The sequence below is a fragment of the Erpetoichthys calabaricus genome, chromosome 1 (genome assembly GCF_900747795.2).
Source record: "Erpetoichthys calabaricus chromosome 1, fErpCal1.3, whole genome shotgun sequence".
In the NCBI taxonomy this organism is placed as follows: Eukaryota; Metazoa; Chordata; class Cladistia; order Polypteriformes; family Polypteridae; genus Erpetoichthys; species Erpetoichthys calabaricus.
In genome coordinates, this window is record NC_041394.2 from 90,924,152 (window position 1) to 90,940,676 (window position 16,525).

The window sequence follows — 16,525 nt, forward strand, 5'->3', positions numbered from 1 at the left end:
ACATTAAGAAAGATGCTCCCCATCATCCCATGGTCTCCGCATCTTTACTACAGTGCTGCTGTGCCTCCTCTGTGGCAAATCTGAGTACACTCAGCAGCAAAGCAGACAAGATCACTGGGGAGTTTCCTAACAAGTAGATGTCTTCATAAAAACAAACCAATTTGCATTTATATAGCGTCTTACAAGAATTAATATTCTTGGTCAATTATTTCAGATATGTGTTAACTCTATGCAATGCCCATCCATCCATCCATCCATTTTCCAACCCGCTGAATCCGAATACAGGGTCACGGGGGGTCTGCTGGAGTCAATCCCAGCCAACACAGGGCACAAGGCAGGAACCAATCCCGGGCAGGGTGCCAACCCACCACAGCTCTATGCAATGCCATAATGAAACTAACTGGCATTTTACAGGTGTTTATACTATCAAAATAGCCAGGATTATGGTTTTAAAAGAAATTTCTTTAAGCTTCAGTTGAAACAGTCACACAAGACACAGAAAACACAACAGAAATGATAAAACAAGAGATTTTGCACTCGTCAATAATAGCTCAGTAAAACAAGATTATTCTAGTAATGATCAATAAATGGTATTCATACTATTTTTGAATGTATAATTACCTATAATATTTATGAGTTTGTGGGTATTAGTTTGCGCTTTAGTAAAATTTAGATACTGAATTGTTGCATAATAAATTATATCATTTTTATATATGTTTAAGTTTTTGTTCACAGTTTTCATGGATCTTGATGGATCTAATTAATCACAAACAGATTTAAATAAGCAAATCCGTCAAGCAAAAACATTTTACAAAAATTCATCGACAGAAAATATATTTTATATGTTTACCGAGATAGCTGTATTATCTCAGAGCTTACTACAGCTAAAGAGCACAGCTGTCACTTATAAGAAAATCATTGGGAATGAAAACAAAATGATAAAATTGGTTGTCTGCATCAGAATCCATAACATAAGAAACTAGATGCATTTAACAAGACACAAAGTAATCAAAGAAGCTCAGGAGTTCACCTAGACTTTTAACCAAACTATTCTGAAACTAAGCTGACATAGTTTCAGGTTTATATGTCGTGTCTGTGGCCCATATTTTTCCCTGGTTCCACTTAGAGTTTAAAGTCAACAGACAGGTTTTGCTATGTGTTTGTGGGCTTGACTAATTTCACTTCCATAGTATAATTTTCCCTAACTTACTGCATTCCAGTGATGACCAAATGCAATATATAATTTGTCAAAAATATAAATGAAAGTTTACTGATGATTTAAAAATAAATACTAAGAGGACATTGATATTACACTCACAAATATGTTTCACTTCCTTTAAGATGGCCTGAGTGCTTAAAGTCATGTTATAAGATTTTGCCAAAAAAAGCAACTGACAATACATTTTGAATACAATTTACATAATTTTAAACATAACTAATTTATAAATATCACTTCTGAGGTGATGGGACTGTATATTAATGCTTCACATTATAACAATGCACTTAAATACAACATTTGCAAAACAAGAGAACACATTAGATTATTTTCTGGTATCCATGGAACTCTAGTGGTTTTGTTCCAATCAAAGTCAAAATAGTTAATTTGTTTATATGCTTATTATATCACCTCCTGAGGAAAGCAGTATTCAATGCTGTTGTCTTCGTTTTCCCTACAAGAAAGCGAAACCAAATATTTTAAATAAATTTTAACGCTGCCATTTTGATTTATTCTCAAGAGGTGAATGAGCTTGCTGATGTTCTGATCCCCAGAAATTTCTTTAATACCACCTGTGGACAAAGAGAATAGCACAGATGCTCAATTAAGATGCAAACAAGTACTTTTTGAAAAAAAATGTATGCTTCATTAAATTAAGGGCTTAGTTTATTTTCATGTTGTCTCACTGGGCTCTTTCAGCAGCAGCCATTTTTTTGATTGTGTGCAGTAGTGTTGTGCTTCAGAACATAGTCACAGTTCATTCTATAGGCTGATGTATTTCCCAGTTTATGATCCTTTCCCTCTTTTAAGGAAGCTTGGTCAGAAATCCTTCACTATTACACTACAGGCACAGCCTGTCAACTTGTATTTATTTTATGTTAAAGCAGTAAAACATAATTTGGGCATGTTATGTGCAGGCACAATATGACCACCACAATCCACCTCTGAGGTGGGTACATGTTGGTGTGTCAGTTTCTTTTGAGATCCCATATGGAAGAAGGCGCTATATAAATGCAAGTCTGATTATGACAGAGTGAAGCAAACATAAAAACCAAAAGCCAAGATCCTTCTTCAGTGTTTGATAGTGCTGGAATCTTGAGCTGGGCATTATTGGCAGATATCAAAATCAGGGTTCAAAGTCACTGTCGCTGCACACAGAGATGTCAGGGGTGGACGTTTCTCTTTGTTCAGTGCTCATGCTGCAGTCGCTGGTCTCAGGACTTCCTGGATGGGAAGGAGAACCCGTCTGGAGATGTGGATGGCAGTCACGGTTGGAGCAGTCAAGAGAAACACTGGAAGAGACAAGGCTGGCGTTCTGTTGAAGTCTAAAAGACACAAAATGTTTAAAGTTAACATTACTGTCATCTACAGATTCTGTTCTTTTAAAAAAAAAATGAAAGACAAAGGTAATTATACATCTGTCAATGTAATATACTGTATATGTGAGCTATACAGCTCCTCCATTAGAATGGGTCTCCCCAGAGTAAAATGGACATCTTTGTTGCACAGAATTTTGAAATATTATCCGTACACTGACCTGTTCTTAGCAGAGGCTGCTCGATCCCGCTGGCGACGATTTTTGAACCAGTTGCCCACCTGTGTTGGAGTCAGCCCAGTTGCTTGAGCTAGGTGCCGTTTCCGGGAAGGGTTAGGATATGGATCCTGCAGATACCATTCACGGAGCAGGCTGCGAGTTCTTTCCTGCAAATTGATGTTTTCAGTTAGTAATGTCCAAAACAGCTTTAAAAGATAGGGGCTCATTATTAATTTAAAAAAGTTTTTATTCCAACATATAAGGAGCATTTCAAGCATTAAGTCATGTAGAAGGTCAATTTTTCAGCTTGAGCAAAATACTCTTTGGCTGTTTGTGAAAGCAATACTTTTCGAAAACAAGCAACTTGATAATGATGTCTTACCTTAAACACACTTCACTGAGTTACTGTATAGCATAGCAGTTTCTGTACAACTCTATCACTCTATTTGTGCACTGTATAACTAAAGTAGTATGACATCTAATTGAATGAACGTTCTTCAACTTCATCAAGTACTATAAAATACATTTTTATTTACTAGAATCAATGGCATATACTCCCAAGTTACTTCAGCTGCTTTACTAATGTAATAAGGAATATTTGATCATACTGCAGGGCGGCACGGTGGCGCAGGGGTAGCGCTGCTGCCTCGCAGTTAGGAGACCCGAGTTCTCCCCGTGTCTGCGTGGGTTTCCTCTGGGTGTTCCGGTTTCCTCCCACAGTCCAAAGACATGCAGGTTAGGTGCCCAAACAGCCAAGTAAAGAAGAGAAGTTCCTCCTGGAAACAAGTGCTAAAAATACTACATTTGTGCTGTAATTTTTTTAGATCATGCACTGTATATTAATTGCTTACTTTTTATTTGCATATATAATGTAACTTAAAGTAAAAATGTACAATATAGTCATACTCATGTCCACTGTCTATATGGAAAATGCATATTTTACATGTTCCCAGATTTTCCTCACAAATCCAAAACATGTCTAATGTTGGTTGGTGGCTTTTAATCGGTTTCTATCGTATGCTTGTTGCTGTCAGTTTAAGCTTTGATTCTAATTCTGAAATAAGCAGAGCATGAAGTTTATATTCATAAAGATGAAACAAACTTTAAATATATGGAATACTTATTTTGTATTTGTAAATACTATAGTATTGTTAGCAAGTCCATGCTGGTCACTAAAGTATTCAGTTGCCAAATACTGTAATGTCTTTTATTTCTGAGAATTAGTTGAATGTTTATTGTTTTAGAATGCTAAAATAACTATTTAAATAGATTAAACTGACAGAAGACGTCTAAGTAACAATATTCTATAGAACAATAAATGTCACAAAATTAATTTCACAAAACTATGAATTATGTGCATTAATCTGAAAAACAGAAATTGTCTACAGCATGTCATGAAAATCAGTTTATCCCATGAACAAAATAAATGAACCCAAGTATGAATTACTGGTAAATTCTCAGGATTATCTTTCATTAATATACTATTTTGTTATAAAATGTGTTCATCAATTTTTTTATAAACTGAAAGGCATGCCGTTTCTGATTAATAGAATTGCAAAGTTCATAGTGTATGGGTGTACTATTATTACCTTTGTAATTATTACCTTAGTAATCAATATATATCTTGGAGTAATGATACAGAAACAAATATAAAAAGAAGTCAACTGTCTGCACCCTGTTGACCACTGAAGTAACATGGATATGAAAGCGAATAAATTTAGAATATGAAATGTTAATCTACAATTGGGCTTAATAGAGAAAATTGCATTCTATTCTGTCATTGAATGATTTGCTGTACTGTTATATTCAAATGTATCAAATCAGGGAAATCTCAGTGATTTCTTCTTTGCTACTTGATTTTTTTTTGTTATTAATTCCATATTAACATTATTATTCTTGTTACCAGTAAATCTGGTCTATATTAGACTGTATAACATGTGGATTTTGGCCAGTGCTCCAATTGTAGAAATAAATAAGAAAACATAAAAGTGTATTGCAAGAATATTTATATAAAACTGTCAACCAAGCAAAAATAGTTCTGTCATTTTTATAAATTTTTAGACATGGTTATTCAAAAAAATTAGACACATTGCAATAGGAATTTTTTCTCCATTGGTCTCAGGACTGTTTGTTATGTTTACCTTCTGATGCTGTCTGATATAATTTAGGACATCAAGGTGTGAGCACATTGAATCTTTCTAAAACATTTATAAAAATAACCTAATATCCCATTAGGAAGTATTAACACGTAAGAAGCATTGGTACTTAATAAGGAAAAGAGGCTTACTTAAACTACATCAAGGCCAAAAAAAAAAACCATTAATGATCCCAAGGAGGTGGCATTTACAAGAATAAGAATGTCTTTGAAATGTGAGGGAAAAACCACTGACATACTTGGAACACAAAGAGAACATTAAAATGTATACCAAATTCATCCTGGAAAATGGAAGCACTAATTTTTATGCCGCCATGCAACTCTCTTGTAAGCAAATTTAAAAGACTAGCTCTAGACATGAAAGAAAAATCATAATGACCAGTTTAGTCCAAAGGGTAAAAGTTTATTGTATCCTTCTTCACTGTTTACTAAATACACAATAATTTAAAATTTAGATGAAAGAGTATTAAGATGTATGACAAAGTGCTTTGTGCTACTACTGCATTATAGCTAAAGTAGTCTGGCATTGAATCCTGGTCAGATCATTGTCTGTGTGAAATATATCATTTTTCCTTGTGAATGTGTGTTTCGCTTTGTCCTCTGACTTCCCAAACATGTACATGTGGAGTTAATTGAACTTTATAAATGGGCTATCTTTGTGCAAATGTGAATGTGTGTGAATGTGTCCTGCAATTGACCAACACTCACTCTTGGGTTGGTCCTTGCCTTGCTTATAAAACTGCAGTGATAGACCCAACCCCACTGCAACTGTGAAATGAATTGGGATAGTCTGAAAAAGGAACAGTTGTATTATAAAAGAGCAGACATATCTGCCAAGGTGATTGTACTATAGTCGTAAGTGTTTTCCAGTGTGAACAATATTTGGTAAGAGAATCTACAAAGCCAACATTCTACTACTGTGAAAAAAGAACTCACTATGTAAATTGCATCCTTCTGTCATAGGACTAAATTGGATAGACCTCACTGGGACCCTTTATTATCTGATTATCTTTCCTTGATCCCAGTAGTCCTGTGTTTTCTATTTGAATGATTAATGTCAATTTTACTTTGCCACAGGATCAAAGCAAAGAGTCACCTTTACTGACTTGGAAAAACTAAAGTCAGTCTGTATTACTATTTAATGATGTGTTCTAACATTAATACTGTATTCTATTCATTTGTTAAAACTGGGATAATATCATTATAATTAACTATTATAATTATAAGTAGCATTTATTGTGGCTCCCTGTGATCAAATCAGATTTTCCATGCACTTCTTACACATTACAGTAGCTGTCTGTGCTTTAGAGTTTACAACTGTCCTCAGGTTCTTAAAACCTTTAATGACTCATCAAAAAAATCTTAACAGCTCATATAACAAAGATGGGCAGAGGATTGTTCATTATAAGTTTAACTTAGTAAAGGCAAATAACAAAGGCACATAAATGTGAAATCCACACAAATACAAACTCAATTTACTGAAACACATTTCCTCAATTCTTAAGCATACGCTAACCTAAATATACAGTGGTTATTTTTAACATTTATGATTAACAATGTATTTTAACAGACACATATTCATGTGTATATAATAGCATTTTATTTTTCCATAATTCAAAAGTAAAGTGCCACACAGGAGTAACTTGTTTATTTTAGATTGGTATTTGTGTATACTGTAATTTTTTGACAGAATTAAAGGTTCTGAATAAGAAGAACTCTATTCTGTTCCAGAGTTACAGTGAGGGATGAAATTCTGTTGATGGCCCTAAATGACAGTCAGGAGGTTGGGCATATTTATTAAATCAATTATATATTTATTGTTTTTGTTTCGCTCTTTTATAATGCATCAATTTAAAGAAATGTGTTTTGCTTGCAATTTGTAATAATCAGTTTTAACTCCAGTCTTGAGTATCTTGTTCCCTGGTTAGTCTGTATTAATCCATTTTATGGGACTACATGCAAAAATAAATTAGCTGCCTGAAGTTACAAAAGAATTTAGCTGAAATTGTATTTTTGGTACTTTTTAATTTAGGATTATAGTAAAATAGTGTAAAATAGATAATATTGCTCAATAATGTTTGCAAAACCAAGAAACTGGTGGTAGACTTCAGAAAGCTAACCACATTTCCATCTACATCAGAGGGGATACTGTCAAAAGAGTGCACTTGTATACATTTCTTGAAGAGTCGTTTCACCAAGGAAATGAAGTGGGCACAACACATTTTGGCTCGTGTCAAAAGGCTCACCAGCGTCACTACTTCCACAGACATGAGGACAGCTTACATGTCTCTATCTGTTCTCTCAAATGTCTACATGTGCCCAGTAGAGTCGATCCTCACTTAGCTGCATCACATCCTGGTATGATACCTGCTTAAGACTGTAAAGCACTGCAAAAAGTGAAGGTGGCAGGAAATATTGCTGGCACCCAGCTGCCTTTTATTCAAGACATTTACAACACATACTTGCCTTAGAAAGGCAAACAATATAATTAAAGGCCTATGCCATCCTGCACAGCCATTTGTATCCTTTCTACTGTACATTTTGGCAGATGGTACTAGTACACTGGCACACAAGCCACGAGATTAAGGGACAGTTTCTACTCACAAGTGTTAACGTTGCTGAATAGTCAATCATAAGAATAAATACTGTATTGTAAAATGCAAGTGGTTTACATTTGTGTGTGTATGTGTGCGTGAATAAATGTATATATATTATAACATTGTACATGTATATAGTGTATACGTTACATGCTAGTATACTTTCTGTTTGTATGTTTATTTTGTTAGCATTGCTATTTGTCAATTTTAATGAGAAGACATGAAACTAAAAATTTAATTGTACTGAGTACAAATGACACATTTGACTTGACATTATAAACACAGGTATTACTGAGGTGGATGAATTTGAAATAATCTAAACTACCCTAAATCCAACATAATATTCTGTTGCTGTATGTGAGTGGACAATGTGTCAGTGTTTGTAATGCAGGTGCAAGATTTTTCATCCATGATACCGTGTGCTACTCTGTATATAGATAACTTTCATATTATTCATTAATTTGATATGTAAACTGTTGAAGCATTTTCAGATTAATTTGATATTAATTTCAATTAACACAATTCATGTTATTGTCTTTTTTTGTTTTCACCAATATGCATAAAAAAGCATTGAATTCAAGTTGCAATAGCCACATCTTGATGCACATAGTAATTGAAAACTCACAATTTGCAAACTAATGAAAAAACAATTAACTCAATGGTTAAAATAATACATTGGCTTGAGTGATCTCTTAGGAATCATTATAGAACTACCTGCAGATTTCTTGCAATAAGATTTAGAATACTCACTTTGGTTTCATTGAATTATTGATCTAATTGATCAAAAGACACATAAAGGAAACTTTAGACATATCATACTGTATTTCATAAATTTTGTTTGCAGAGGCATGCTGACACAGCCCTTCACTGATGCTGTATTTTATTAATGCCAGCATATGGCAGGTTATAAATTTTAGATGAAGTAAATCAAATTACATACATTTTTTCTCTCTAACAACTAAGCTATAGAAGGCATAATGTATATAACATATAAATATACTGTATATATTAAGTTCACCAGGTTAGTCAAGGTGAACGCTCTTTCCATTCATCAAATCCAATAAATTAGGAACAAAAATTGGCCCCCTTTGGGTTAAGAAAAAGCAGGTGTGATCAACGGCTCCATTCTGGTGAGAGGAAGTGTGTATGCACCTTACAGTTCTGGAAATGGAATGTTGTACTCTGGCATTGCAGCTCAAGGATTTGGGACTGATTACAGGCCATACTCAAGTCCTATTATGACAAACATAAAACTGAGAAACAGAGGTTGAATCTGAAAACTTGTGTACCCAAGAAACTGCACCACAGCTGCAACATTTACAATTTTTTGTGTCTTTATTTGTCTATAGTACCCTGCCCTGATTTGTGTGCTGTCTGAAAATAAACGTTAACCTTATGAGTATGGTTCTGGAAAGCACAATACATTACAGTATACAATTGGGTTATGAAAAATTTTTAACTTTTAAAGGTTTTTTTATTTTACATATTTATGTTTTTATGATGATATTGTCATATAAAAATATAAAGGAAAATACTACAGAATGACTTTAGAACATCAGTTTTATATTTTAACTTACTAATAGATGGGTGCATAAAGATACTCCTGTCTTATTGTTCCACTGTACTGAGAATGTTAGTACTTGTTCAAAATGGAAGACCATGATTGTCAATGTGGGTGTACAAAGAAAAGTGCTGTTGGTGTATCTGAATCACATATTCTGAAGACACAAATTGAGAGTAGTTGCCATGAACATTTGCTTGCATACATTATTCCTATTTAACTTTCAAAAGAGATCATAAATAGTATTTATCCTCACATACTTAAAGAAGTTCTATAATTCTCTGTGTGATGAAATCCTTTTTGTTTGTGAGAACATTTCTCCTAATCTACCTCTCTAGTACTGAGTGCAGGGTTAAAACAAATGCTGGAGAAGTCCCAGTCCATCACAGGAGACACTTAAAATCACAACCACATTCAAGTATTCAAGTAATTATCAGTTAACCCAGCTGCACACCTTCAGAATATACGTATCTAGTGAAAATCCCACACAGACACAAGAAGGACCTCCTATCTCCAAACACACTCCTGAAACTAGGTACTGTGTTAGCCCTTGTCATCAAACATGTCAAGGTAAATATGGGCAAATAGTATAAAAAAATAAAATAAACGCATCTAGTGTCTAATATGTCTTTCAAATACTTTGTAAAAATGCATTAATGTATTTTAGGAGCTATTTTACTCTTGCTGTTATCTTGTACCATTATATAATACTTATTACAAAATAATTTGTATGAATGTTGTTTAGGGTCACATGCTAAGATAAACTACATTTGTATATAATTATTTTACACATTAGCTTTAGTAATCTATACAAAATTCTACCTTTTTTGCAGTTACTGTGCTAACTAAATTGTGGATTTAGAGCTGACAAAATGTCAGGCAAAGCTCCATCTTATTCTATCAGGATGCTTAATAAAGACAACATAACCAAAGTTCTAGGCCTTCTTTTACAAGACAGAAACAGGTAAGTAGAATGCAGAGGTAAGACTTCAGATTCTTTCTGCAAAAAATAAATCACTAATTAAGAAAGGTTGGGGGGTTGAATTTTGCTTTGATTTGTTAAATTTGACTTGACTGTGTGGAATATTATCTGTTTCTAATTAAAATCAGTAAAAAAATATTTTAAAAAGAAAGGTTTGCAGGCTAGCTATTATTTGTGAAAAATACTGAAAAGCTATCATATTTATATTGTTAGAGGAGTTTGAATCCCCAGGCTGTGTAAACTGTTTGGAGTATAGATTTCTGATGTTTTGTGTCATCCTCAATATTCAGACATGTTCACTCCTAATTGATTCATTTTCAGTTGCACATCTTTCTTCCCCACATCTCTCTTGTAATCAATGAATTAAATGCACTCAGAGCTTTTAGTTCACTACACTAGATTAAAAATCTCACAAACTTGATCCTAAATCATTTATTTGCCTAAAAATAGCTCTGACAGTTTTATCCTAAGTCGGGAAAATTAAAGGTATAATTAGGCTAGACTGAAAAGTTCAGGACCAAAAGTTGGGTTATCCAAAAGATTTTCCCACATGAGCTGGAGAAATAAAATCCACTGTATGACCGTGACATTTTTAGGAGCATCAGACGTTTAGAGTTTTACAGTACTAAGTCTAGAATACCCGTACTTGAAACATCTGAACTGGAGTAGCTACAGTACGTGGAATGTATTATTAACATGAATGCGTCAAGCTAAACAATCTGACGTGAAGTTTCAGTACCTGAAAAATTGGACTAATTTAACAATAAAGTTTACGACTCATTTAAATGTTGCCCATAAGATATACTTTAAATTGGTAACTCTATATCGCGCCTTCACTAATCACTCTATCAAATGACGCTTCATAAACAAAACAAGTAAAATCAAACCAAGCAAGCGCAAGAAAGCATTTACATAATAAATAGCAAAGCCTTACGTTATTTTCGTAAAAGCTGATCGTATTTCTGTAGATATTTGGAAACCAACAACGTTTTGTGTGGATTGTTAGATACACATGTTAAAGAAGAGCAAATACTCGTTTAGAGATTTAGTGTATTATGATTTGATTCCGTCTGCATTTCATTTGCGTTCGTGAACTGTAAATTTCTACAAATTAACGTTATTCACGCACAGGTAAAATATTAGTTGTTAACAGCTACTTGGATTCGACTTGTGCAGTTTAATTTTCACAGTAGTAATAAACAGTTCCCTGAAAGGAACTGAACTGATTGTAGGACTTAACCCGAGGGAGCATATCAGGCAAGTAAAATACTGACGTGTTATTCTTAAGATATATTTGATTACCTTGAAGCAGTGGGTCTTCTGTTCACCGTCCCAGATTGTCCGCGGCAGTGGGAACTTCTTGCGGATGCGGTATTTCTCTACTGGCCCAAGGGGGCGCCCCCGCAGTCTCTCAGCTTCTCTGTAGTGCGCGTCCAGCCAGAGCGCCTGTAGTTTCGCGTGTGATTCACGTGTGAAACGGTGGCTCTGCAGGATCTGATACAGAGCCTCGAAATTTCCACTGTGAAAGGCCACCAGAGCCCTAGCACGCATCACAGACTCATGCCGATTGAGGGCATCCGTAGCCGAGCCGGGCATGGCAGAGGGCAGAGACCAGAGGAAGCGGCCCAGGCGCTCCATGTCACCCGTATCCTCCAGGTTCTCGCATACGCGGGCCACCTGTTCCGGAGTGAACATGGGAAGACCGGGCAAAGAGAACATTTTGCGTGTAAAACAGCAAGTGAGGGACACGCCTGTGCAAGTGTTACTCGGCTCTAACGAACAGATCTTGACCTCATTCAGACTGGCTTTATTAGAGCATTATGTCCTTCTGTAATTGGAAAAGTGACAGAATTTAAATTTTAAAAAAACGCAATCCTCGATATCCGTTCTTGGTTGTCCTAGCGGGTTAACTTGCCTTTCTTTATACCAAAAGAGAAATGTCCCGTTAATTTGCGGTTGCAAATATTTCAGAAAGTCCAGTCTTCGAGTTGCATGCCTTTAACGCTGTAGTCACTGTATGAAACGAAATCCTAATACTTCGTTTGTATATAAAATAGAAAATTCACAGTGGACAAAGCACACCGGGTAAAGAAAAAATATATTCTGTCCCTTTTCATGTCCAGGAATGCTCTTGTTTCCTCTGGTCGGTGTTGCAGTATTAAAGACTGGTGATTAAGGATCAATGTGCCATCTTTACTTGTATATATACCTGAGGAACTATTAGCATCGTAATGGGCCTGGGGGAGGGGGTACTTGGATTATCTCTTCGCACATTAACAGCTAAGCGGGGGCCGGCCTGGAGCCACATATCGACGCTGATCCGTTTGTTAGGCTTAGGAGAAGACAGAAATTAATTCGCTTCATCGGGACACAATAATACTCCAGACGTGATTATAAACCAACAAGAACTCTGAGTATTGTTGAACTATTCCATCGGAATGGCGCTATATAATCTGAAGAGCATTTTAACTATAGGTAATCTACTGATATATACTGGCACTTTTAAGTCCCACTAACTACAACGCCTCTTCATATTCAACTAAACGATTTTTACATGTATTTAAATGTAACACTCAAGTGATGTTTATTTATACAGCAATGTGATCAACTAATATACTTTCAAAATAAAATACACAACAAATTGGTTCTTGTGTAGGTTTTTGAATCACCTATATTGCAAGTAATAATGACACAACATACAGTATATTATATAAAATGGCAAGAATTCACCATGCTTTAAGCTCCATATATTAACAGTATGAGTGATTTGATACCTTATTATATTTTTTAAAGCATGGCACCACTAAAGAAAATGATAAAATCAATCAATACATCTGTGTTATTAATGAAAAGAAATGAAAAAAACAAATACTAAAATTTACTTGATAGGATCAAAAGATTGACTTTTGCATATGGATCACACGTGTGCCTGCAACATCACATCACCATCCTGGTGTAGATAAATTTAATATCTTTAATCTCATTCTTGGTTTTCATGAATCCTCCCAACATGCTGTGCTAATAAATGCTTGATTCTAGATATACACAATCTGCCAAAAACTACAAACTACTTATCACCTCTCTAGTCAGTATCTGTATTTTTTGTCTTTTAAACAGATTTTGTTTCTTCTTTGTACCCACATGCATGATCCAAATTACCTGACTTCGGGCTACAGAATAGAAAACACAGGCCTTTCTATTTTCGCACAGGACCTGGCAAGTAAAGGAAGTTGGTGGAAAAGGAAACAAAGCAAACGCCAACAATTGCTTGTAAAAAATGTATGTGTTACAGTTGTTGGGTTCCACCTCTGTTAACAGCTGGTCTGCATATTTTCACAAGTTTCCTACTTTCTCTCTCTTTCAGTTTTCTTTCTTGTTCTCTTTTTCGTCTCTTTAAACATTAGATTACTTCATGTTTTGTAATGTGTGTTTTTGTTGTATAGGAGGAATTCTAAGACTTTCTCAAGGAAATGTTTTCAAATTATCCACACCTCATCAAACAATTTATCATTAAGGAAATAGGCTCTTTTTTTCAAATAGAATTTTTCTGAATTTTGATCTTTTTGTAATTCAGAGGCTTCCATTTAACCATCTCAGTACCCTTAACTGCATAATACTGTCAACTGTCTCAGTCCAAGTGTTAGAAATCAGCTTCCTATCATTTACCATAGTATACAATATTGATAATGAGGTGCCCGTTTGGGCACGTTGCTGTCCTCTACATCTACCAGATTATGAGCACCCCATTTCCACTCTGAGACACCTCTCCTTGGCCTGCTCCAGCCAGATCACCCTTGGGGAATTGCACCACGTGGCCAAAGTTCCATAACTGATGCAGGTAGTGTGCCTCATTCGGGACTCCATGAGCAACTGCTCATTCGACACAAAGTCAAACCAGCAGTTACCTAAGGATTCTCCGAAGAGCCACAGTAACAGTCTTTATCTTAGGTCACTGGATAGCGTCCATGTCTTGTAACTATATAGCAAGACACGATGCACCAGGACTCTATAGATATTGAGAGCAGCACACACCCCTTTCCAGTGACCTCATGACCCCCATGCTCTCCCAATCCATCTACTGACTTCATAGGAAGAGTCATCAGAGACATGAATGTCACTTCTGAGGTAAGTAAACCACTTGACAAGGTCAAAACTCCTTCCACAGACAGACACACTGTTGACGGCTGTGCCCAAAAGGTCATTAAAGGCCTGGATCTTGGTTTTTATCCAGGACACTTACCAGCCCAGACACTCAGACTCCTCGCTCAGTCTCTTGAGAGCCCCAATCAAAGCCTCCCTGTCTCACAGGGCAGCTCGATCAACTCAGTCGAAAGCTTTAGGAAAATTGACAAAGGATGCAAAGAAACTCCGCCGATATTCGCATTTGCACTCCATGAGAACAGTGCCAGGATGTGGTCGATGGTAGACTTTTTAGGTGTAAAACCAGGTGGTGAGTAAGTGATCACGGATCTTATTGAGGATGACCCTAGCAAGGATGACCCTAGCATGGACCTTAAGTGGCACAGAGAGCAGCATTAACCCCCTATAGTTGATGCATTCCAGGCGATCACCCTTCCCTTTCACTTTCTACATTGCAGGTGCTGTGGTATTTTTACAAGAGCATGCTAGCCCAAAAGCAGTCACACACCTCAGTGAAGGTGGTGTAAGACAAAGCGCATGAACATTATTGAAAAACAAAGCACTTAGCTTAGCTTTAAATGCTTGTTTAAGTTGGAACAACAACTGTGAGGGCACCATCTCAATTTCATCAAATACAATTCTTTGTTATAACAAGAAAAAAGGTTATTTCCTTGTCTGAGACTAAGGTTTTGTCTCTCCAGCTGAGTCCAGGTGACATTGTTTGGAGAGAAGGACCGATAGCTGGATTGCTTAATGAATTACAAAAAAAGAGAGCACTCAGATTTTAAGCCATTGAAACACAAAAGATAGATGCACGTTTATTGTGTCTTCATCTCCTATCACCTTATTTAAGTACATTTTACAATATTTGCTGAATAAGTGGAACAAGTTTTTATGAACCTCTCTTTCTGACTGTAATCAGAAATTTTAAGAATTTATATGTCTATGATATGCATATCTATTAGCTTCTTTCTGAATGTTTACAGTTCAAAAGTTTATTCTCTGCTGTTCTTGTAGTTTTTCATATTTCCACAACAATTTAAAATATTTTTGTTTGTGAGTATACATGAATCCTAAATCTATGTGTATGGATTTATCTGTTTCTGGTGCTGTTTTCCTCTCAATTCTTGTGCATTGATCTTTTAGGGCCCTGTCCTAGTATACCTGCAACCTTGCCAGACACATTTTTATTTATGTGTGGGATGAGGTTATAGACACATTTTATGTGTTTGGTCTTCATTCCCTTTTAAAACTATTGTACTGATTCAAATAGTGAGATGGACAGGTTAATCTATAGAAACTTTGGCCTTGGTAGTTTTAACCAGTAATACAAATAAGAAGAGGCCATTCAGTTCTTCATGCTCATCTGGATAACTAACACCAAAGATGTCCCAATATCTCATCTATATACTTTTAAAGACATAAGGGTATGAAATTCATGTATATAATAATGTACTAAAGAAGCCACTCCGGATCAACTTCATTGACTTCAAAAAGGCTGTTGACAGTGTCCATTTGGATTCACTGTTAAACATCTCAAGAAGTTATGGCATCCTGCCGCAATACATCAACGTCTTTAAGAATCTCTACCAGGACTCCAGTTGCTGCATAAAAAATGAGGATAGATGCACTAACATCAAGATGTGCATGAGACAAGGTTTCCTCCTTTCCCCATTTCTATTCCTTCTCATGATGAACTTTGTTATGTGGAGACTTGGAAGAGTATGAAGGGGTCACCTACTGGCTCAGTGTATTCCAGTATTGATGCCTGAGCAGAATCTTGGGTGTCACCTTACTGTGACCACATTACAAATGTCGAAATTATAAGAAGGACTGACTTCTGCAGTCTGGAAGAGACCATCATGTACCGCAGGATGCATTTTCTGAGGTATGTCCTATGGATGCCAGACAACCACCACCCAAAGACTGTGATCCAATGGGTCCCCCTGGAGGGAAGAAGAAAAATTAGCAGGCCCCCAAGAACCAACTGAAGAACATTCCAAGATGATCTGAAGACTGTCAAATCACATGGGAAATTGTGGAAACCACAGCTTGTTGACCAAAATCAATGGAAAATGCTTGTTGCCTGATGCGCCCAGTTGTGCAGAAGGATCTAAAGTAAGTTAATTATGTACTTCATTCTAGATTTCCAAGAGTTTTTATGTTAAGAATTTCTTGTTTGTTTCTATCTTAAATTTCTTACCCTGAATTTCCACTGCTGTTTTTAGTATACGATTCACTGTTTAAATGTAGGAATTCTACTACATTAACTTATTGGTGCCTTTTGAGAATTTTAAAATTGTGGACTAGAACTTCATAGTTGCTGAAACAGAAACTAAA

General features: G+C 35.8%; 1 protein-coding gene across 1 annotated transcript; it reads right to left on the reverse strand.

Annotated features, from left to right (window-relative positions):
* Nucleotides 1-525: 525 nt before the first annotated feature.
* six7 (SIX homeobox 7) lies at nt 526-12,205 on the reverse strand. Its single transcript, XM_028794882.2, has 3 exons — nt 11,348-12,205; nt 2,754-2,917; nt 526-2,541 (listed from the first exon to the last, which is right to left on the reverse strand). Exons 1-3 carry the CDS (start codon nt 11,762-11,764, stop codon nt 2,343-2,345), a joined length of 780 nt encoding a protein of 259 aa, XP_028650715.1. The 5' UTR covers nt 11,765-12,205; the 3' UTR covers nt 526-2,342.
* Between the last annotated feature and the right edge of the window lie 4,320 nt (nt 12,206-16,525).

Coding starts and splice junctions, on each gene's coding strand:
- six7 (XM_028794882.2), bottom strand. CDS start 11,764: ATGTTCTCTTTGCCCGGTCTTCCCATGTTCACTCCGGAACAGGTGGCC. Junction 2,918..11,347: donor AGAAGACCCACTGCTTCAAG/GTAATCAAATAT, acceptor ATCAATTTGCAG/GAAAGAACTCGCAGCCTGCT. Junction 2,542..2,753: donor GCAGCCTCTGCTAAGAACAG/GTCAGTGTACGG, acceptor TGTGTCTTTTAG/ACTTCAACAGAACGCCAGCC.